The 23409-nt window shown below is 49.0% G+C and overlaps 5 protein-coding genes across 5 annotated transcripts; 3 read left to right on the top strand and 2 right to left on the bottom strand.

Moving 5' to 3' along the window:
* Nucleotides 1-1937: 1937 nt before the first annotated feature.
* Nucleotides 1938-3587, top strand: BGZ61DRAFT_451867 (transmembrane amino acid transporter protein-domain-containing protein). The gene has a single exon (XM_046245874.1). The coding sequence runs from the start codon at nt 2167-2169 to the stop codon at nt 3580-3582; it is 1416 nt and encodes a 471-aa protein (XP_046104032.1). The 5' UTR covers nt 1938-2166; the 3' UTR covers nt 3583-3587.
* A 3967-nt stretch (nt 3588-7554) lies between these two features.
* Nucleotides 7555-8841, top strand: BGZ61DRAFT_588396 (Alpha/Beta hydrolase protein). Its single transcript, XM_046256521.1, has 3 exons — nt 7555-7791; nt 7848-8433; nt 8484-8841. Exons 1-3 carry the CDS (start codon nt 7568-7570, stop codon nt 8658-8660), a joined length of 987 nt encoding a protein of 328 aa, XP_046104031.1. The 5' UTR covers nt 7555-7567; the 3' UTR covers nt 8661-8841.
* A 50-nt stretch (nt 8842-8891) lies between these two features.
* BGZ61DRAFT_545062 (putative polyketide synthase) lies at nt 8892-17121 on the bottom strand (the record flags this gene model as incomplete). The annotated part of the gene is made up of 8 exons (XM_046255287.1): nt 8892-9892; nt 9968-10294; nt 10358-15479; nt 15543-15592; nt 15659-16573; nt 16638-16724; nt 16801-16990; nt 17033-17121. 8 exons carry the CDS (start codon nt 17119-17121, stop codon nt 9071-9073), a joined length of 7602 nt encoding a protein of 2533 aa, XP_046104030.1. The 3' UTR covers nt 8892-9070.
* Nucleotides 17122-18839: 1718 nt separating this feature from the next.
* On the top strand, nt 18840-20306 carry BGZ61DRAFT_532483 (trichothecene 3-O-acetyltransferase; the record flags this gene model as incomplete). The annotated part of the gene is made up of 1 exon (XM_046253871.1): nt 18840-20306. The coding sequence occupies one exon, from the start codon at nt 18840-18842 to the stop codon at nt 20304-20306; it is 1467 nt and encodes a 488-aa protein (XP_046104029.1).
* Nucleotides 20307-20483: 177 nt separating this feature from the next.
* Nucleotides 20484-22626, bottom strand: BGZ61DRAFT_420278 (uncharacterized protein; the record flags this gene model as incomplete). Its single annotated transcript, XM_046243477.1, has 4 exons — nt 22483-22626; nt 21681-22411; nt 21179-21610; nt 20484-21121 (listed from the first exon to the last, which is right to left on the bottom strand). The coding sequence occupies exons 1-4, from the start codon at nt 22560-22562 to the stop codon at nt 20484-20486; spliced, it is 1881 nt and encodes a 626-aa protein (XP_046104028.1). The 5' UTR covers nt 22563-22626.
* Between the last annotated feature and the right edge of the window lie 783 nt (nt 22627-23409).

Below are 23409 nucleotides of genomic sequence, written 5' to 3'. Positions count from 1 at the left end.
GATCCGCGACGAGAACGGGGGCGTAGGTGCCGGCGCAAGGAATTGAGAGAGGATTGAAAGGACGTGGCGTTGTGCCGTTGTGTTATTGCGTTAGCTAATTATTGCGTTGTTGAATTCACCTCGCCATTTTCCTTGGTACAACCTTGGTGCGGATTGATGGAACACAGGCTTGCTGTCCCTTTTGGACCGGGCCCCGTAAAAAGTCGTGCGGATAGCAATACCTGGTCGTGCGACTTATCCTAGAGATCGGGAGAGGCGCTACGCGTCTGGCGTGAACAATTGCCGTTTATCCAGCGCCAAGAGTTTATCAAGCGCCAAGAGTTTATTATCAAGCGCCAAGAGTTTATCAAGCGCCAAGAGTTTATTATCAAGCGCCAAGAGTTTATTATCAAGCGCCAAGAGTTTATCAAGCGCTAATACTGTTGACCGCTAGGATATATCCTGGGCCTCCCGGTCACTCCGCAAATAGCGTGCAGGAACGAAGAAATACCCCGGAAGATATTTCGGTGGGAACTCGGTGACTTCATGGATCAAATTAAATGCCAAGCACGACCATCGAGTGCCAAGAACGACCATCGAGTGCCAAGAACGACCATCGAGTGCCAAGAACGACCATCAGTCAGACCAAAAAGACGGTGTGTCTCCTCACGAACCAGTAATATTTCACAGAGGCCTTGATCAACCACTCACTCTATTTATGGGAACCACGCCAAGTGGCATCTTACCACAGTTCAGGAGATATTTATCGTACGGGATTATCAAGTGACGTGATATGAAGGCTACCTCTGAAGTCACCAAAGTCGAGCCTTTTACGACAGACAGGAGATACCGTATTATCTCTGTAAATTCGGATTTGACAGCGTAGTTGCTAAGGCGCGGTTATGCACGCCTTATCTAGAAAGCAGATGTTTTTTTAAGGTTTTCTAATAAATTATGCCAGCCTGAAGGTATAAGTCTGCCTTAGCAGACGCGCCGGCAAATCCGAATTAATTTACTGAGTAAATACGGTAGACGCCGAGAAGATCAGGCATGTGGGTATGGAAAAGTCAAGACTCGGGATACCTCACCGTCTGCTCAGTAGCTCGATGTACAGCTATCATCCCACCACGGACTTAACTCGCCTTGCTAGGTCTCACCGTGTCCTTCGCGTCTCGGATTTCGAAGGGACTTGTTTCTTGGAATAGGTCCGGGGCAAACGGACGACCCCCACTCGTGGCCCCTCTCACGATCGTGGAGCCAAGAATCTCCCCACAAACACCCTGCACACCAAGAGTTTTGGAAGGGCGGGTGGCCTGACAGAAATGCCAAGAGAGTCTCGAATAGCTTCGAGTTCCATCTCATGTCAAAGCTCGCAACAAGCTTTGACCAAGCTTTGTTCTGTGACCAACCAACATCTGCCGTTCTCTCGGAACAGCTCTTTAGTTGCCGCGGGCCTTTTGTTTCTAGGATACTCCCGAAGTGGACTATCAACGATCCTCGCGTCGGTCGTCCGAAGGTGTCAACGATCCAGGGTCTATCAGAACTAATTCCCGCAGACCCTACCCAAGGGTCTCTATGGGTCAGCAAAGTCTCTCTCGCGGATGGTCTGGGTTGAGTTGGCAAGCGATGGCCCTTTTCCTGTCGAATATCTCATGATTAAACGCCGGAATATTAACGATGTCCGGTATCAAACATTCCATTTTCCGCATTCGTAAGGGACGTGCTGGCCTCTTGATTGGTGCAGTCATCCGGGAAGATTCGGAGGTTATTCCTTTGGAGCATTTCGAGCACTATGATATCACCGTGGAGAGATTTTGAAACTCATGTCAGCAGAGAATATCCTTGAACTCGAATATGGCGCTCAATATTGAATTGGCCTTCATCGCCCTACATCTCTTGGACTATATATTACCTCTAGTCTCACTGGTTTACTTTCAGTTATTCTTATCCTCACACTCATCTCCGCTCTCAGATGCGCCAGTGAAACAACCTTCTTGGAACATTTATCGCTAAATAAGATTTCACCATCAACACCTTTACACCTCGGTCCAGGAGACCAGTAAAGGCTCTCAATATACCAAAAACCAACAAAAAATCACAGCTTAGACCAAACACTTTGATCTCTTACCGAACGAAAAAAGACACCCATTGGAATTTTCACACATATCTCACAACACCACCAACGACATGATGTCGGAGAAGAACGAGACAGCGGAACACAGCCAAGGAGATCACAGCGACACTGCCGACCATGAAGGTTTAGACCACAAGCCCGCCTACCCCGATGAAGCAGAAGTAGACGTCTTTGGGGGTGAGGGTGGAGCGAACTTCCGTACTATGGGCCGCTTCGATACCGTCTTTGCCCTCCTGACCAACCAGTTTGGTCTTGGAGCACTTGCTCTCCCTTCAGTTTTCAAGACTCTTGGTCTTATTCCCGGTCTTATCACTCTCGTCGGCGGAGCCGCCATCACTTACTTCAGTGGTGTTGAGATTTTCTGGTACTACTTGGCCCATCCCAAAGTCACCAATATCGCTGAAATGATGAAGATCGTGGGAGGCCGCCCAGCAGAGATCTTTACTGGCATTGGCCTATTATTGCAACTTATTATGACTGCTGCCTCTGCAGTTGTTACTATCTCTATTGCTTTGAATGCCATTAGCGAGAATGCTGTCTGTACTGTTGGCTATATCGCTATTGCCTGCATTCTTTGCTTTATTCTCTGCATTCCCCGGACTGCTAAATTCTTGGCTCAGTCTGGCCTCCCTTGTATCCTTAGTATCCTTGCCGCGTCTCTTTCTACTATGATCGGCCTCGGTATAAGCAACCCTCCCGGAGCCCCAGAAGGCTGGAAACCCGAGATTGAGCTTTTTGGAACTCCTACCCTCCGCGAGGTCTTCAACTGCGTTCTTAAGATCCTCTTTGCCTTAGCTGGTAACTACGCCTTTGTTACTTATATGGCTGAGATGAAGAACCCTGAGAAGGACTTTATTTACTCTCTCAGATGGTTGATGGGTGCATCTGTTATTTTCTATGCATTCATCGCTATCACTGTCTACTGCCTCGCTGCAGAGTTTACCGCCTCCCCTGCTCTTAGCTCCGCCCCTATTATTGCTGCTAAGGTAGCCTACGGACTCGTCCTCCCCGCTATATTAACTGACGGTCTTGCTTGCGGCCATATCGGTACCAAGTATGTCTATATTACTATTATGCGTCAGATCAATGCTCTTAAGGAAGTTACTGCAAATACCCCTAAGTCATGGGGTATCTGGATAGGTAGTAATACTGCCTTCTGGATTATTGTCTTTATTCTCTCCAATACTATTCCTGTTTTCGACTCTATTATTGCCGTTAGTTCGGCTACTACTTACGCTTGGTTTACATATGGTATTAGCGCTTTCCTCTGGCTACACCTGTATAAGGGACGCTACTTTGAGAACTGGAGGAGTATTATGCTGTTTACTGCTAATATTGGCTTTATTGTTTTCTCATTATTTTTAAATAGTAGTGGACTTTGGTCTTCTATTACTGAACTTTTAGATATTTTTGCTACTTCCTCGAATATTCGAGGATGTTTTAGCTGCGGTGATAATTCTTTTATATAAGATAGTAATAGAGAGATATTCTTTAGAATTCAAAATAAATTAGATTAAAACTTAACGCTTAAGGTTAGGAAAATAAGAAGAGTCTAAAATACTTTTTTTAATTAAAGCAAAGTCGAAGAATTCTTTTTATTTAAAGCAAAGTCGAAGAATTCGTCTAAATTTCGGTCCGTCTCATGCCAAGTTAGAGATAATACCTTTAGCTGGACCCTTGGCCCATTGAGTAGCATCTCCGTTGGAGGATTCGAGTGGATGCTGGACTTTTTTATAATTGCTCGGGAAAGTGGGTAGTGTGCATGGGGAGAGGTGCCAACATCGTAGGGAAAATTTTTGTCAAAAAGGTCGCATTTTTATGTGATATGGAGCTCATACAAGTACATGCAAACAGTATAGAGCTGATTGAAAAGCGCAGAAGGCTCTTTCAAATACGCGATGGCAGGAAAGGCTTTAGTGGTGTATGGGACGAATAAGTCAGCAAGACCAACAGTGATCATGCTGATTATTCGACCGAAAAGATGAAAATGAAAAAAAAAAAAACGTAACGATCAGGTCTTCCTCCCATAAAGTATTAAGCCACGATAGAGGAAAGTCGTCATCGATGGATCCGCTTTCTAATTGTTTATCCAAGGCAGGTATAGTTTCCTTTCTACTAGGCTCACCTATCAAGCCCGAAACCGATTATGCCATCGTTCTTTATCCCCTCCGGCGGTCAAACTCTGTTGGATGCCTGCCCTGCCTCCAGGCGACGTCAGTTCACTCTTGTTTGGTCAGACTATCGTATCTGATGCTAACTTCTCGCAGTTGAAGCGATGGTGTTAGGAGTGTAGAAGAAGGATGCCGACAAGGGGGCTGGGCGATGGAGATGAGGTGGTTCGTCAGGGTTTGATGTCGACTTCGCTGTGCAACCTGCTGTTGGAAGTGTGGGCAGAGGAGGTCAATTGGCCAGGCATTGAAAAGGGCACACATAAACCAACAAACCCGCTCGCCTCAGGTATAAGTCTCGCAGAGGACCAAGATTGCGAAAGTTGAGCCGGGTTCAGAAGTGACCACGCAAAAGATTTGTTTGAAGACAAAGCTGAGCGTAAGCTACTGAGAAGGCATCATATGTCCAAAACGATTGCGGTGATTCGGCAAATACCCACTTCTGCGATTCAGCATCGCATTGAAGGGAGCATCCAGAGCGCCTCAGAACCCAAGTCATCATTTGATTGCCCTTGCCTTTTGTTCAGGCTCAAGCAATCGATAGAGCGAGCACCTGCGAAATCGAGAAATAGCGAAATTTCCCGATGCATTGAAGAAACCACTGAGTGTGCTGGTTCAAGTAGATAATAAAGAAGGAGCGAGAGAACGTGGCCATTTCGCGATGCTTTTCTTCTCAAGATTTGCAGTTTCTGGCTATGGATGTTGCACAACTGCCAAGGCTTCTGCTGAGGGTGGTTCTAAACGTCTCCTTGAAGATAGTTGTTGGGGTGAGAAGAAAGAAGACAGGAGACAAAAGGTATGGGCACCAGTCTATACAACTGAACCCAAGGACCAAGGTAAGCAACAACAACTCCTTTAGATATTATGACGCGCTCCAGACCTTACTACGGGTTTTCCCTCTTTTCTCCTAGACTCTTTCATTAGATACTTTATTATAAGTGACTAAATCTAGGTGATGATATTCGACATCTGCGGAAAAGAATCCCAATCTCTCGAAGCAGACACTTAGCGGTCTATACTTTCCAGGACAATTGAGATCTAATTTAGTTAACTCTGCTTAAGAATAGAAAAGAGGGATTATTATAATATTAGCTTGAGCTCAGTTATAGTACTAATAGTTATTAGAGCTTAATATTAAAAAGAATTAGTTAAGAAGAGGCTAAGTTATTTAGAGAGGACTTATAACTTTTATATTCTTAAATTTAATATAGTATTAAAAAGTATTTTACTCTATAATATATTAAAAATACCTAAAAGCTTATATTTATACTGTTTAATAATCTGATTTTATAATACTTATTTTAAGTAATATATCAAGAGGTACGGTGCCCTAGTACACACATACCCAGAGGGGGGACTAGAAGCTCAACAGTAAAAAAAAAATACCAACAATCGTATCAACAATATTAAGTAATATATATAATAAGTATATATTATATTTAAGTATATATAGGAAGAGGCAGATTTGGAGGGAGTCGATGCAGGGGACTAAGAGTTAAGGCCGCCCAGCCTAATAGTGGGGGCGTGCATAATTTCTTCAGTTTTCAAACTTAATCCTCATTTCTATTAGATCCAGTTTCAGCCTCTAGGATCCAATAAGCACTAGTATTGTCAGACAATTAGGGATACTTCTCGTGAACGAGGTTGTAAGGCTCGGCTAACATCCAAGCACCCCATAGAGCAGACGTTCCTTATCCTACTTCAAGACAGGTCACTTGGCACTTCTTACGCCAGGGGGAACCGAATGCTACGCACTTTAGGTATCATTTATGCATCCCCTGGCCAGATAGTTACTCTTAGCCCGTCTTCTGAGCTCGCATTATGCTACAATTTGTGCCGCAAGTATGGAAACTTAATTAAGCAAGTAATTATTGGTCCTTAGAATGACTGTATAGACTAGCCTGCGTGATGGCATAATCTCGATATGAACTTAATTGTCTGTAAGGAGATAGGAATAAACAGACTACAAATTTATATTGATAGAAACTTTTAATTTTCACTTAATTATTGTGCAGTCTGTGATTCTGTTAGCCGGAGAGGTTGCAGAGGCTGGTGTGGGGCTAGTGTTATCGGCTTTGTCCCAGATCTGGGACGATGGTCCTAAAAGTGGTTCTGCAATTCGCTCCGCCCTTCTCAGCCCATCTCAGCCCAAATGCAGAAATCCTCAGCCTTCAGTTGGTAGCGCTCAGCATAAAGCGGCGAGTACTCATCTTTAGAAACGGAAATAGATTTCAGTATGCTTGAGTTTCGCCTCCGAGTATCTCGGTATAATGAGTTGCTGCCACCGGGTAGATCATGCATCCCCCCCCCCAGTTCACTGTATATACTAGGATCTTTTGAATATATTTATCTACAATTATGCATCCCTATCCTTCGTTATCGAACAATTACCAAGGCCTGATCCGGTATTAACGCGCTTAGTACCACTGAAGGCCGCCTAAAAGTCAGTTTCCGGAAGTCAGGCAATGCAAGCTGATAGAGTCCTCGTGAACTTACACTTTGACAAGCCGCTCGCCTTATGTTATTCCTCCTTTCGGCTCTGAGATACCCCCAACTTGCTGCATCATCCATTCTCATCCGTTGTATCTCATCCTATCAAAACAGCACTGCTCTTAGACATTTCGAAACCATCCCGATAGCTCTCAAATTGTGATTACAATCATCGTCGAAACATGTCTCTCATGAACTCATACATACCCAAACTGCAATACAAGCAAGTTCTTAAGTGACGTTCACGTTTTGGTCAATTCCTCCCAAACTGCCAGCCACGTCATAATGTCTAGTGATGACGCCACACACATATCTGGATGGTTTAACCTCTGCAATAAGGTCCCCTGTCTAAGCTGGGATTCAGGTGAGACCTAAGGCTAAGACTCTTTGTCCGACCCGTCAGAAGGTCTAGGATCCGGCGACTTTTGCGTGAGGACCGGTGTATGACGTAGTATGTAAGCTGCTGAGAACTTTGGATGCTAGAACTGAGGACGAGTCAACTCAAATTCCCTGCCATGATCCCACTACGATTCCCCACTACCCAATAAACTCACTGCATAATGGTGACTCACTCTGGGCGATAAGACATAAGCGCGGGGTTGAACCTCCATCCGCATTTTCCCGGGGCACAAATGGCCACACGGCTAATCGGATGATATGCAGCTCGGTCCGTGAAGCCGCGTGTCCTTACTAATTATCATCTGGCAAAATAGTATATATTCTCCAACTCGGGTCCTTCAACTCCGGAGAGTGACAAAGATTACAGTTGCTTGAGTAGTTACCCAACTCTCTAAACATGGAGCCATACACCATTGACCCGGTGAACCAGCATGAGAATTCGATCAAATTGCTTGAGCACTTTCATGCTTATCGGGTCGCTTATAAATACATCAACTCCCAACCTATCCATGCGTTCTTCGTCATACCCAAGGAGCGTCCACAGGGCCCGCGTCCACTTCTGGTGAGATACCATGGCGGAGGGTGGACGGAGGGAGAAGCTGAGGCTTCCTTGAGACCATTGTAAGAAAACCTGTACATATTAGATTTTATGTAAGATAGTATTGACACTATACCAGCTTTCTTGAGATGGCGCTTAAACATGGCGCCGTGATCCTCACGCCGGACTACCGCCTACGCCCTGAACACGAGATTACGGATGGGCTTGACGACATTCGCTCATTCTGGCAATGGATTGAACAGGGAGATGCGCAGCAAGTTGTGCACAAATCCTACCCAGACCTAGAACTAGACGTGAACAATTTGCTCGTCGGTGGTGAAAGCGCTGGAGGATATCTGACCTTGCAAACGGCTCTTCTGCCCCTCACCAAACTGCCGATTAACATTCTCTTCGTGCAGTACCCAGCCGCTGATGTTGCAGGCTGCATCAAACCACCGGATCCTGATGGGGATGAGGTGCCCGGCGCATGGATGCATCCCTATCCATACTCTATTGTCGAGGAGCACCTCGCAGCGCTAGAGCCGGGCAAGATCTGCACGCGTGCGAAGTTCGGCAGTAGGATGACTCTGCACTTCGCCTTGACCCATGCCAGCCGACTGGTTGATATCTCTGGTGATAAGGCATGGCTTGATCCTATGAGTAGCCTCGACACAGCAGGTCCGCTGCCACCTATTCTACTCTATCACTCCAAGGAGGATGAAGCTGTAAGTACCCACCCATTCGAGGAAGCAAGGCTAATAGAGGATACGCAAAGATACCATGGCAGCACACCGAACGCTGGGCTTCTAAAGCTAAGAAACTACAGCCGGATGTACCTCTTTTTCTCACTTGGCAAACTGGGACTCATACATTTGACGGAAACCATACCATGGCAACCCCATGGCTTAAGGAGCCTCTAGAGTTTGTCCAGCAATACTGGCCAACTAAATAATAGTGCGTGGGAGATCTTTGGACTTTGAATTGCGAGGTGTTATCGTCGCAAACCTTGCTTTTGCTGGGAAGGGACCTACGGCGGGCAAACTTTCACAGGAAGTTCTGTCATGTCTTGGGACTGCTGGCTCAACCCTATTAATCAGTCTGTGAGATTAGCGAGAGAGGAATTTTGGTACAGCATGACACACTATCTACTTCATCATTACGGTCGTGGCGGTCGTCGCATCGTCTTAAGATATGATCAATTGCTAATATTTTTGGCCCGAATTGTAGAATTCGTTACTGACCTATCTGATTCGACGTTACCCTGAGCGGTATCGATCATCCTTGTTCATTCATGGGGGATGGCGGGTCCAGGTTTCCCAAGGCGAATTGATAGCAAAACAAAGTAATACCTCAAGGCCAGTTTCAATGTAAGCCCACTAATGGCGACTCCTTACCGATCAGCTTTGCCAAGTCACGAATACTACCTGTCCCTCTAAGTACCATAAGAGGCAAATCAGTGCGAAGATAGGCCACGATCCAGTTCCTCATCTCCACCGCGATCAAAGAATCCACGCCATAATGATCCAGACTGTTGTCGGCGCTCAGCATGTCCTTAGGTGTGGCAATCAATTTTGCAAGCTGCTGAAGTAGGGCCCCGGAAATAACGTCGACCGCAACTTCAAACGTGGCTGCGTTATCAAGCTGCGCCAGAGTATCGTTTGTGTCCGCCGCCCTAGCAGTATGCGACTCATTTCGTATCTTGACGACGTGGGCGAACCTCGTCTCTCGTCTTTTGGCCTGTTCATTCGAGTCCTCCGAGTACGGCGGTGGAGATATCGCACACACGCTGCTGCTTGGACCATTCCTGTCCGACTTGTGTAGGATGGCGTAGTTCAGCATGGAGAGCACCTGGGAGATGGATATAGCCCCGAATCCGCGACGTTGAACCTCTTTGGCCACGTCTGGTCTCTCGCTCAACCAACCGACATTGCTAACTGGGCCAATATTCATGGAGAAGGCATGGAGCCCAGAAGCCACACGCTGACGCACAAGTTCGTCTTGGAAGCAGCATGCTGCTGCGTAGTTGGCCTGCCCGTCATTTCCAGAGATGCTGATGATGGACGACATCACGATGAAGAAATCTACATCCTCCCGGAAGCAATTGTCCAAGTTTTTGGTGCCTTGAACCTTAGGGCCAAGTACGTTCCACCACCTCTCGGCAGACATTTGCTCAAATAACCCATCCTGCGACATGTACGTGTGAGATTATATTCCAGTTTCGTGCCTGCGTTTCTGGACAATTCTGGGGACAAGACTTACCTCAAAAACCACGGAAGACTGGATGACGCCGCGAATTGGATACAGACCGTCTTCCTCCTTGAAGCGACGTGCGATGAGAGCAACTTCAGCTTCTAAAGTCACATCACACTTCTCAGCGACAAGATTGACCCCTTTGGACTTGATCTGTTCAACGAAGTCGAGATTCTGCTGGCTCTTGGCGCCTGAGCGAGTGAGTGAGACAATGTGTTTGGCGCCATTGTCTGCCATCCATTCGATTGCGGCGCGTCCAATACCACCAAACCCACCGATGACTGCGTACGTGGCATCTGGTTGGAATTTTGCGACTTCTGGAGCAGGTGGAATGGCCTTGTATCTGTTAGTCAAGAGAACTCGTTTCCCAAGGCTTCGAATACCATCGTGATAACTTACCATGACTTCTTGATTTGCTTCGACACTCAGGATGATCTTTCCATGATGCTTACCGGCCTGAATAAGACGAAATGCGGCCTCGATATCAGACATGGGCATTGATGTCAGCCGCACCGGACCAATGGACCCCTTGGCCAGAAGAGCCACTGCATCATGAAGGATGCGCCTGGCCAGCGACTTATTAATATCGATGATTTGCGCCATGTCAACATAGTTGAATGTAATGTTCTTGAGAAGAAAGCCCATAGGCATTAGTGCATCATCCATAAGCTCCTTTCTTCCAATTTCGACAAATCGTCCAAAAGGAGCCATCAAATTGCAAGAATGACGAAACATCTCCCCAGACAGAGAGTTTAGAACCACATCGACGCCGTGGTCACCTGTCATATCCTTGATTCTTCCGTAAAAGGCCGTAGTACGGCTTGAGAAGATATGATCGTGGGGGATTCCGAAGCCGTCATGGAGAAGCTCTCGCTTACTCTGGCTACCGACAGTAGCAAAGATCTCAGCCCCGATATGCTGAGCCAACATGATGGCAGCCTGGCCCACGGCGCCGGCTGCGGAGTGAATGAGAATCTTATCACCCTTAGTCAGGCGGCCCATGTCAATAAGAGAGTAGTACACCGTTGCCCATACAATAGGGACGCTGGCGGCCTCGTCAAACGACAGACCTTCGGGAATAGTCTCGCAGCAGTCTCCATGAACGACAGGATAGTTTGTGTATGATCGTGAATAGAGGGCTAATACCCGATCGCCAGCTTTGAACCGGTGCCGCATGTTGGCGCCAACCTCGACGACGACGCCGCTGCAGTCGTTGCGCATGCTGGTAATTCCTGGAAGCTGGCCCGCAGCTATGAGAACATCTTTGAAATTAATACTGGCGGCGCGAAGCTCCAATCGTAGCTCATCGTCACCAAGTGTCGACCCTTCCAAGTCATCCTTCCATCGAATTGTCTCAAGTAAGCCAGGAATTCCCAGCTCGGCTGTGAGAGTTCGGCCGCGGTCTAGGAAGGGAGTCATGGTGGTAGCTGACGTCTGATGCATTCTGCAAATGTAATCAGTGACCGCCTGTGAGGGCTTCACTCTTGAAACGTGGAGTTGGCCATCAACCTCAATGAACTCATTTTCTGTTTCGTATGCAGGCCGCGTAAAGTCAAAGACTGGGGTACGCTCCATCAGACGAGGCAAGTATTCAGAGAGCTTTGTAAAAATGTCTCCGTCTTCAAAATCCATTGTAAGAAATCGGATATGAGGGAACTCCTGACGGATGGATCGGGCGAGCCCAGTCCAAATGGCTCTGTGTGCGTTGTCATGCCCCTTCGTAGTGCTATTGTTACTGACGAATAACACAATGCGAGCTTTCAACAGCCAGTTCTTGAAGCTCAGCCAGCATGACGTCTCGGGGTTGAAACACATTTTTCGAGCCACGTCTGGCAGGATGATTGCCATGTTGTGTCCGGAAGAAGGCTCGGTCACCGAGTGTACTGACACCTGCAACTCTGGAAGAGCAGCCATGATCGGGCTCAGGCGGTGGTTAATCGCCATAACTTCCGAAGGATCGCGATCGGTCGTAACAAAGTCCATCCGTGGTACGACATCTGGCACGGAATTCCAGGGCACCTCTGCCATGAAGACGCTCAATGCACTCTGTTCGTCTGCGACTTCGCTCTCAAAACAGACGTTTGGGTCAAAGAACCCTGCCTCCTTCAGTTTGACCAACCAAAGCTCGCGCGGAATGACTGGAGACAGCATCTGAAATTCCTGACCTTTTTCTTGCTTGAACATCTGGGCTTCGAACAAACCACACAGAAGGTCGTAGTGTAGCGTCTCTCGCGTGACAGCGATGAGGATGAGCTTTGCACCTGGCTTCAGCAGTCCCTTGAGTTCAGAAAGGACCGAGTCGATACTCTCAACGCTCTTGACGGCGTGAGAAGCAATGATTAGGTCATAACTGGCTGTTTCAAGTCCTTGTTCGGTCATGCCAAGATCCCAATCTCGAAGCTCCAGCACATCCTCGAGATTACCAAGCTCCTCCTTGACAGTCTCAAAGCAGCCTGGAGATATGCCGGCCAGGTCGCATTTGCTGAGATAGCGGCCCTCTCTTCCATTGAATGCATTCACAATAGGTCTTGCGCCAGCCGTGATGGCTGGGCCAACCATGAGCGCTTTCAACCGAGGTGTCAGGCTGCCGAGCGCGTGGCAATATTCCGCTATGTGGTGGATACACTGCTTGGATTCATCTGAGTTGTACACTTGAGCGAAGTCCTCTGCAGTAATCAACGACAGCAGAGAAACCTTTTCTGCAAGGATATCTGCCAAATGAGGACCAATCTTGACCAAAATGCTTTCGAGGTCGGTGGCATCCACGACTTCCGGATTCTTGGATAAAGGCGATGGGCTTGATGCTGAGCTCTGTGCCCAGGTTTGCAAGCGGCGGACAATGGGTTTGTACGTATCCGGAATCTCGGCCAACTTCACTGTTGACAGTGCTTCCTGTATATACCGCACCGCAATACCATCCAAGTATTGACTCGATCTCAAAGGTGTCACAGGCGATGCTCTTGTCTGGCAGAATCTGTCTCGACTCTCCGGTTGCCAGCTGTCCACGTAGGGAACCCAATCAACTGCGAAGCAAACATCTTCAAAGCTCCTGGGAGCGTCCCCTGGCAATTTCGTGACGCTTACTCCTTGGGCTTGAATCAAAGCATCTTCAAGAAGGCCAGAGTCTTGAATGACGATGTCATATGTGTATCGATCCTCTGGGTTGCTGACTGCAGTGCTGACCAGCTCTGTGCCGGATGCCACAGGCTTATTGACAACTCGCATCTCCTTTATGAAAGTTGGGACAGCCGGCGAACCAAGACCAGTTTCGAGGAGAAGGTATGCGAAGTAACCTTGGAATAAGGTGGAATCCAGCAAAGAGGCGTGGAGAGAGTCCCCTGCACCACTCTTGGTAGGACACATAGTTGCGCATGCAGTAGCCATCGACGCACCGTTGCCAGTTCTTATGTCAGACAAGTTGTCAAAGGGCTGCTGCCAATCAATACCCACCTGCCGACTGAGGTGGTAGAATTTGCTTGGAGTGACCCGGCGAGAGCATGTGGCGCCTGCGTCTTGAATGCTTCGAAATGGGAGAATCACGTCATGACCCTCTTCTTTTTCAGTGATGGCTCGGACTAGGCCTCTGCAATGCTCTGTCCACTTGTCTTCAGGTGATGTTGAGAAGACTCGGAACTCGCTCCAGATAGGAGATGAGTCTCGAGCTGACGTTGATTGCGGGCGAAGTGATAGCCCAATCTCCACGTTGGGGCCATCCTCGTGGAGAAGGAGTGCCTTTCCGATGTTGACATTTCGCAGAACAACACTCTCGACTTGAGCTGTAGGTTTCATCGCTTGGGTGTGTTGTTGTATGGCCTGTATTGCCATGGTGAGGTAGCCGGCAGCAGGAAACACGATTTGTCCCTGTACGATGTGATTTTTGAGCCACGGGCTCTGCTTTAGAGACAAGAAGTGGCGCCAACGTGGTTCCAAGTGATTCCCCTCTGGTGAAAGTGCACCCAAAAGCTCATGTGGCAGATATTTGCGATTTTTGTAATTCTTGGACACTCTTGATTCATGCCAGAATGTTCTTGCATGATCAAATGGGTATGGAGGAAGGTCCACCAATAGGCTCGGTGGAGAGTGGGCCTCATATCTGTTGAGCTGATGAAGCGGGATTAAGCGACCTTGGATGCATAACTGCGACAACGTCTCGAGTAGTGCCACCTCAGCATTCTTCCCTCTTGTCAAACAACTCATATACTTGATCTGGCTGTGGTCCTTGGGACCTTCCTTGAGGATTTGTTTGACTGGCCCGCCCATCTGTGAATGGGGACCAAGTTCAAGAACAACATCGAGCTTCTGACCGTCGAATGTCTGCTCGATCACTTGAGACAAAGCTTGTGTGAATAGTACCGGACTCAAGAGATTCTTGGTCCAATAGCTTGTAGATATTTTACTCAGGTCGGAAAACTCTTTGCCAGTGACTGTGCTGAAAAAGCGACTCTTCGCCTCTTGCGACATTGGTTGCAGATTTCCCAACAACTCGGCGTATGACTTTTCTATCGCCTCCATGTGATGTGAATGGTAGGCAGCCCCATTTGTCTTCAGTTTGCGGTTGAAATAGCCATTTGAATCAAGGGCATTCTTCAATTCGTCGACGGCAGTTGCATCCCCAGAAACAGTGACACTGCGAGGACTGTTGAAGCAAGCTATTCTCATTTTCCCGTGCTCTGCTGTCGTCCTGGCGATATGCTCTTCAACAATCTCTGGAGCAATGCCAACCGCAAGCATAGCGCCTAGTCGATGCGATTCGCCTGCAAGCAGCTCGCTGGTGACCTTGCCACGGAAGTACGAGATGGCCATGGCATCATCAAACGAGACAGCACCAACAGCGTAAGTGGCTGCTATTTCTCCACTGGAGTGTCCGACAACGGCACATGGCGAGATACCAAATTCAGCCAAGAGATCAACTAAGGCGAGTTGAATAGCGGTACACGACGGCTGAGAAATAGCGGGCTCATCGATGCGAGATGCCTCTCCGGACCGGCTGAGTTCTTCCAGGAGATCCCATGAACAGCCAAGGCGACCAAGATGCTCTCGCGCTTGTTCCATTGATTGCCGAAATCTTGGGTAAATGAGGAGATGACGACCCATCTCGGCATATTGGGCTCCTTGTCCGCTGAAAACAAAACCAATGCGTGGCTCGCCTTTGTTCTGACATTTGGGGATCGAAGATGATTCGGAGACAACCAACTGCTGGAGCAAGTCTTGGATGTTCGACGCAACCAGTGACATTCGGTAAGGATGAACGCTTTGTTTTCCCAAGGTGTGAGCCAGGCGGGGGAGTAACAGGTTCTCGTTTCCTCCTCGACGGTGTGCAATCAGGTATCGACTCAACCCCTTGCACATCGTCTGAAGAGATTTCTCACTTGCCGCGCTCAGGAAGAAGACGCGTTGAGTTTCCTTGCAATCCACAGGGGATAGTCTTTGGTCTAAAGACGGGGAGGATAACAACCAGGTCGACAGCATGCTTGTGGCTTCATCCACGATGACGTGGGCATTTGTTCCACCATATCCGAAGCTATAATGAGACTTATTAGCATGGCAAGTGTGTCGGAGGTGTAAAACCATCATGTTCACGCACCTGTTGACTGAAATTCTGCGAAGTCTTTTCTCTTCTAACCTGGTCGGGATCTAAAAAATCTTAGCCACGAACAGTCAAAGGCAGAAAAATTGCAAAACTCTGCTCCAAGTACTTACTCTCATATTCCACTCATCGAGTAAAATTGCCGGGTTCGTAATTTTGTAATTCGCTTGCGGTGGTATCATTCCTTTCTCAAGCATGAGAACGGATTTGATCAAGCCTGCGAGACCAGCAGCGGCTTCCGTGTGGCCAATGTTCCCCTTCACGGAGCCAATTGGCAACGGTCCGGCGGATTTGTTGTGTTGCTGGAACGCAGCAGCAATTGCGCTGACTTCGATAGGATCACCGACCTTGGTTCCGGTGCCATGCGCCTCGACATAGTCAGCCTTCGGAACCATTGAAGCTTGTCTATAAGCCCTCTCAATTGCCTCAATCTGAGCAGCAGCGCTGGGAACCGTCAGACCTGGTGTTCGCCCGTCTTGCGTAACCGAAGAGTTGCGAATCACGGCTCGGATGTGGTCATTATCCCTCAAAGCCGCTGATAGAGGTTTCAGCACCACGCCAGTGCAACCCTCGCCGCGTCCGTAGCCGTTTGCACGGGCGTCGAAGGAGAAGCACCGTCCCTCGGTAGAAAACATAGACAGCTTACTCTGATACACAAAGCGCTGGGGGTCAAGAAGCAAGTTGACGCCGCCGACAAAACATTGCGATGCTTCGCCACTCCGCAGACTGTGGATGGCTTGATGAAGTGCTACCAAGCTTGACGAGCACCCGGTGTCGAGAGTGAAACTCGGACCATGCAAATTGAAGAAGTAGGAGATACGGTTAGAAGAAATGGCTGGGCCAGTCCCGGTCACCAGATACTTTGGAGGGTAAAGGACGTCCCGTGTAGCAACCTCGTGGTAGTCAGTAGTCCATTGGCCAACGTAGACACCAGTTTTCGACCCCCATAGCGAATCTATGGTGATTCCAGCATTCTCAAATGCCTCGTATGCAATCTCTAGCAGAAGCCTGTGCTGCGGGTCCATGGCCTTGCGAGAAAGTTAACATGGTCCCATGGTTGAGGCCGCACCGCACCACAGAAGTGTGACTCACTGAAGCTTCCAATGCGTTGAGGCCAAAGAAAGATGCATCAAATGCGCGAACATCTCCTTTGAGAAAATGTGCTCCCAGAACATTGGTCTATTTGTGAGTAAATACAAAAGGTGATTAGCCCGTTGCGCTTAGTGTAGAGAAGTGTTCCCTGTTCCGAACTTACACTGTCGGCAGTTTCTCCGGATGCATCTTGAAATGCCTTCATGTTGAAGTGGCTTCCTGGACCCGGTGTCCAAGCGGTTCGCCCGTTGCGAAGCATTTCCCAGAAGCCAGTGAGATCACTAGCACTGCCCGGTAGACGACAGCTCATGCCTATAATAGCAATAGGCTCGATGGGTCGCGAAGATCCATGGCTGTCGTCATTGGAGTCTTCATTGGAGTTATCGATGACTGACCAAGGTGAGGAACTGCCACTGTCTCCGCTGGGCAATGTACCACGGATGCTCGTTGGATCATTACCATCAGCAGAAGAGGTGGTCGACATGGTTGGGTTTGCTCAAGTGCGAGTTCAGAGTACGATGTCCCGAGCAGTGTCAAATAAATCACTGTAGGTAATGATGGATATTGAGCAGATGTACCAGCCTTTAGATACTAAAAGTCTACGCTTATCGTTGACAACAAGGAGGTGCAAAGTCGTTGGGCAATGTAAATGTCTCAGTTGAGTATGGGTAGGATTATTTCCTGTTGACGCGGCACAGAATCATACAAGCGTTGGCCCAGACTCGCTCAAATGGACCATTGCTTACTTTTGTCTCACTTGCGCTTTGACTTGGTTAAATAAGCTAACACTTCAAGATCGGCGCGGAGCCATAAAATATACACACAGGCATAGTACGTCAACAGAATATACCCAGATATCAGACAAAGGATGATCTTGTCTTTCGTCTAGGAATGAACAAAGCTAGCTACTCATACCTAGGGATCTGACTGATCCAGATGCCCTTGATTCGACGCCGGATGCCCTTGATCTAATGATGCCATCAATAGCCGATGATCTAGGTTGTTGAGGGCATCTAGGTTCGCAGGAAACCAGGATCCGGACCTATGCAAAGCTGACATTTCCCATCATGCTGTTTGACACGGATAGATACAAAACGAAAACTGTCCCTCATGTTAAGCTCATCTGTGGGTTGCGCAAGGAGTCAGGCTCAAATCCAGCCCAACTCGGCCGATCTCAAAGCCTAGCCCAGGTCGATTGAAGCCCCAGGGTGAGAAAGCGGAAAAGCGGACAAGCCACAAAGCTTTCATTGTTAGAATGTGGACATTTTCTCGTCGGTCTAGAGCGTGAAATATAAAGGCCCGTTTATCAAAGACAGCAATTTAAGTAGCACCTGTAGGTATATCAAAACTTTATCACTTGAGACTCAACTGGGTATCTTCAAGACACTTTCAGATGGTCACTACTTAAAATTAGGACAATGCGGCAAGCGTCGAACTAACACTGGAAACCATGGTGCCCTACTCACCGCTGGATGATCTCTAAGGGACTAAGTTAGAGGGGCCTCAAAAGCGGCCCGTAGTTAGCGGTGTACTCAGGATATGCCAATCAACTTGGCAAGCATAGATTGCCGATCAATGCCCTAAGACATGATCGCCAAGCCCTAGCAATCATAAGCACGCCTGACCTTTCCCCGCTAGGACTTGAGGTCGTCGATCGAAATCTGGTGGAAATTTGTCTCGGACTGCCGTCTTCCTGTAGAACAAGATTGCCGTCTTCCGGACAAGTACACATGCGCTTGGACTGAACAAGGTAAGTTGGTAATCAGCCACCTCGGCCTTGGTTCGGCGGAAGGACATGTTACGAGGAGACATGGCATGACACGAATGAAACAACATAATGTAGCCGTCACCAGATGTACAATGACGAAGACTGTCTCACCAACGCCTCTGTAAGCATGAATCGTGATCCTCAACAAATTTATGAGACCCTGATCTCGTAGAGTTCCGAGTTCCGCTGGATTCCGGATACAGCGCCTCCCTATCCCCAACTTCACGTACGGAAAACCTTTCCCATCTATGTTGCAGGAAATCCAAGTCTACAGTTTTCACCTTCCAATATCGCCTTCATTGCCATACATAGAAGATCCTCCAGCATCGACTATATTCGCCATTATCTTTTAGCAAACAGCCCCAACGGGTATCGTTTGCCGCCTATATCCAGTTCCCATCTACCTTGCTTCCAGAAACAGCAACGCCGACGAGATGTGTTGGGTCACCGAACAGACAGTCGTCAAGCCCAGCCAGCCACCTATCGACGAGGTTATCGAGCTGTCTATCTTGGACCAACACGCTTTGCGGATGTACTCCAAGTTCGTCATCGTCTTCAAAACGGAAAACGGAAACGAGGTGTCTGAGGATATTCAACATCTCAAAAACGGCCTAGGCAGAGCATTGAGTGAGCATCCTGAATTCGCTGCCAATGTCATACAGATGGCCGGCAGCACGAGAAAAGAACTGGAGCTCCAAATTGGGCCCGAATCTGGCGTACCATTCAGGATTGTCGACCATTCATCTCGCATTGATGATTCGGATCACTGTCACGAGCTCTTGCGAGGTCACAACTTTGAGAAACTTGAGAGAACCAACTTTCCCTTGACAAAGATCCCTGAAGAAGTTTTCTTTGTTGACAATGCCACCCCCGAAGGCGCTTATCCAACAGGGATACCCACGCTCAATGTTCAAGTGAATATCATTGACGGTGGTCTTCTTGTTGGTATTTCCTGGCACCATACGGTGACTGACGCAGGAGGAGTCAACACGTTTGTCAAGGCTTGGGCCAAGGCAACCAATATGTCATGCACCCATGGAGATGTCGAGGCTGAAGAGATTTCAACTGAGATGTCAGAACGATGGAGACTGAGCTATGGAATTCAGGGTGCTTCGATTGCAGACTTCCCTGAATATGTTGCCGATGCTTCTGCGCGTTCGCCAAACACTGGCCATCCCCATCTCCTCGACCGCAAGTTCTCAGTTCCATCTGATTCCCAAATCAGCATGTGGGAATTCAGTGCAGAGTCTCTGCAGGCGCTTGTCAATTTACTCAATGGTCCTGGCCAAGGAAACGAACAACGCTATACGCCAGTTGAAGCGCTCTCGGCCCTTCTGTGGAAACACCTCAGCCTCGCCCGACAGCTCAACATTTCATTTCCAGAGGATTCTTCTCTGTTCACCACTCGCATTGACTTCCGCCGTCGTCTTTCTCCGCCTCTGCCCCTCTCATATATCGGAAACGTCAACCAGCCTGTGCCACGAACTCGCGTCTCTATTCGAGAGCTTTGCACAGCATCAACCGCACAGTCGCTTGCGGACTTGGCTCAGCGCATTAGAGGCGCAGTTGCTGAGAACGACGACAAAATTGTCCGACAGCTCATAGGGTATGTCGACACTTTACCGGCTGTGACCGACCTCGCCCTGGAGTTTGACACCTGTCCAGGTCCGGATATTGCAATCACTGATCTTTCCGGTTTGGACGTCATGCACCAAATTTGGGGGAAGTGTCTCGGTCGCGCTGTTTGCATTCGAGGGTTTGTGCGATACAGAGGTTTTGCATCCCTTCTTCCGCAGGACCCCGAAGGTGGAACTCAAGTGCATGTTCAGTGTGAGGCGGCAGCTCTGGAGAGATTGAAGTCGGATCCGATTTTCACTCGATATGGCCAGTTTCTTTATTAGTCTTAGAGAAGGTACATATTTAAATGACTATTTCATTCGTTTGGAAATAATAATTGTTTCACCTCTGACAATTGAATACTCCCCGACCGTCCCTATTAATCATTAAGTATTTGCTCTCTTCCCTATCATTCCGCAGTCAAACCCCCGAAAAGTTCTCTGGGGAAACAGTCAATTCTTTTACTCCGATGCACCCCGATATGCAGCTGCAAAACTACTTAAACTCATTGTATCCTCAGCCGCATCAACATGACTCAAGTTCAGTGTGGGATATGGCAGGATTGGCGGTGCCTCGCGTCGTCCACCTCTATAAAATGGCTCGGAATCATCGTCGACCAAAACCACCATCCAAACACCAACAGTCCTATTTGAGCCGAGCAGTGGCGTGCAGTGAATCCAGCGACTACGGCCCGGAGACGCTGGAGGAGGCTGGCCACCGCCTTCACCGTGGCTCTGATGGTTCATGACACGCATGTAGTGACTCTGAGCATGTATGTCGGACCGAGAAAGCCAGCGCACCTTGGCACTCAGGCTGTGTCCGTCGGCAAAGGCCTGCGTGAGGCTGTCGCGGACGCGGTCGGAGCCTCCGATGCGTGACAGGAAGGGACTCTGCACCATGCCTGGGACACGCAGCGACGGCGACGCGAAGAGGATGCGTAGGTTGGGATACGGCCGGACGAGGAGATAGTGCTGGAAGATGCCGCTGAGGCGTCCGCCAGCGTTCATACTCACAGCAGGCTCCTGGAGGATCGGATCTGATAGCCGGCGGGTGATGGCGGCGTCGTCTTGGATCACCAGCCGCGGCTTGTTCCAGTTGGCTCGCACCGAGTCTGTATCCCTCACATTCTCCTGATGTGTGCGGTGTAGGGCACCACCCATCTCGCGGACCGTCTTCAGCTCGGACAGATCGAACATGGCAGCCAAGTCCCGAAACTCGTCGTTGTCATGGCTCGGTTGTGGTTGGATAGGCCCCTCACCTGGGTACTGCTCGGGGTTCTCCTGATGCATCAGCCTCGACAGCGACTCCAGTCCAGAGCACTCCTTGACGAGTCCAGAAACGTCGACCTGGGCGCCCAGGTGATAGCGTACGACGCCTCGAGAGTCATAGAGCGGAGCCACCATGAGGAGATTGACAAAGGGAGAGCCGTCGCGGCGATAGTTTAGGAAAGTCTCGCAGTGTTCTTGGCCGGCCTCGAGCTTCTCCCGGATTCTCCGCACACTGAATGGATTCGTCTTGGGGCCCTGGAGGAACCGACAGTTACGCCCTATCGCGTAGCTCATGCCGTATTGTGTCGTTCTGTGGAATTCTAGTTTTATCACCAGTCAGTTTCGTGCCATCTTGTTGGAATCTGGGTTAGGTTCTGGACTTTGACTGACCTTCGCTTGCAAAAACAATAGGGTTGTCGGGTCGTGACGGGTCTGACAGGCAGAACACCTCTGCGAGCCCTTCTGATAGATCCCGAAGATGCAGAGGCAGCGTGTCTGTGATTCTTCGCCTGATGGTAATACTGACCGTCTGGATCAACGTGTGCGTAATGTACGCTGGCAGGTCCTGGTTGGCCATGGCTTCAAAAGCCTCGTCTGCCCTCTTGCGTAGCGCATTGTTGACGGTAGCGGCGATAGGGTCCTCGGTGAAATCAAGCCCGCCAATCGTCTTCAGCGAGCCGATTAGAGCATTCGCATAGTCAATGGCCTTGAGCGCTTTGAGAGTATCCAGGTAGTAGGCCAAGATGGGCAACGAGTCTCGCCGCGACGTGGAGAGAAAGTTGGAGAAGCGCTGAAGCAGCACAGGGTCCTGGAATATCACCTCGAGGTGCTTGACGGAGAAGAGCAGCTCAGATTGCGTTTCGAGCGTGTATTGTTTGCCCAGCGCATGCGCAGGAACCACCAGGTCAAACGAGGCCGGGTCGAATTCCTCCTCGGTCAGCGGTTCGAGTCCATCGTTGTCCATGCCGCCTCTGGTTTGGAGGGCGGGTAGCGTCGAGGGCGCATGCGATGAGATGGACGATGCGTCTCTAAAGGACCAACGCGAGTCGTGTGAGCGGATGGAATTGGCGCTTCTCGAGCCCAAAGACGACGGCGTGCACCGCAAGTCATCTTGGTAGAAGCTGGAGACATAAGTGACTGTCAGTTTCTGTTTCATCCTGGTGTCATCGGCCAAGTCAGCGGATGGACGAACCTCAACTTGGACGACAGGCCATGCTGCTCCGTCTTTGAGGGTGTTTGCAGACTGTCTGATCTTAGTGGGATGTTGGACATTGTAGCGTTGTGTCGTCACAGTTGTCGCAAACGTGGTGTCTCGACGCGGCGGGGGGCAGTCAAGTGCATAAAGAAAGAAAGACAACTTACAGATGAGCGTCTTGCCTTACTCTAAGCTTATTTAATGAGAAGCTGTCAGGAACAGGACGCCGATGACGACCATGCGGCGGTAGTGACGGTACGCTAGAGCAGAACTTAACCGTGAGTAGACGTAGATCACGCTGGTCGCTCTCAAAGAGTTTCAATAGCGTCAATAAATGCTAACAAGTGCCAAATTACGAATTACGGGCTTCCCATACTGGGCTTAGATCGGCACTTCTCCAGCTGGACTAAGTGGTAGGTCTGCGCTAGAGCTCAACCCCTTGCGTTAGTGTCGATTCATTCTGCAAGATTCCCGATCCCGATAAAAAGGGATTTTGCTGGAAATCGCGATCAAAGCGTTAGTCTAGACGATCAATCCGTAGAGATCGGATCCAGCGTGTGGTGATCAGAGGGGACGGAATTGGCTCGTTCCGGCGGCTGATTCGCGCCTTCATTTCATCTTTTTCAGCTGATTTGGCTGCCACCTCGCAAGATCTACATGAAGTCCGCTTAGGGATATTTGCTAGAAATGCAATATTCAAGATGACCTATTCTGTGGTCGGCTTTACATGCCCTTCAGCTGGCCTTGATCTTGTTTTCGCATATCGCAATCACGTCCTTGTAAACCCCAGCTAGGCGACCAGACACGAGACTTAAACGTCAACCCTGAGCTCCGCGCCTACCCTAGACCTTCCTGTCTAATCCGAGCACGGCTGCCACAGCTATGAAATCTGGTCTATAATCTAATAACAAGTATAATAAATCT

The sequence above is a fragment of the Ilyonectria robusta genome, assembly GCF_021365365.1.
Source record: "Ilyonectria robusta strain PMI_751 chromosome Unknown BGZ61scaffold_10, whole genome shotgun sequence".
Lineage (NCBI taxonomy): Eukaryota > Fungi > Ascomycota > Sordariomycetes > Hypocreales > Nectriaceae > Ilyonectria > Ilyonectria robusta.
Note: the sequence above shows the minus strand (reverse complement) of the source record. Positions and strands in the feature narration are given on the sequence as shown.

What these genes read in the sequence shown, in the direction of transcription:
- BGZ61DRAFT_588396 (XM_046256521.1), top strand. Translation starts at nt 7,568, where the DNA reads ATGGAGCCATACACCATTGACCCGGTGAACCAGCATGAGAATTCGATC. An exon ending in GAGGCTTCCTTGAGACCATT is followed by an intron (nt 7,792 to 7,847) that starts GTAAGAAAACCT and finishes ACACTATACCAG; the next exon opens with CTTTCTTGAGATGGCGCTTA. An exon ending in ACTCCAAGGAGGATGAAGCT is followed by an intron (nt 8,434 to 8,483) that starts GTAAGTACCCAC and finishes GGATACGCAAAG; the next exon opens with ATACCATGGCAGCACACCGA.
- BGZ61DRAFT_451867 (XM_046245874.1), top strand. Translation starts at nt 2,167, where the DNA reads ATGATGTCGGAGAAGAACGAGACAGCGGAACACAGCCAAGGAGATCAC.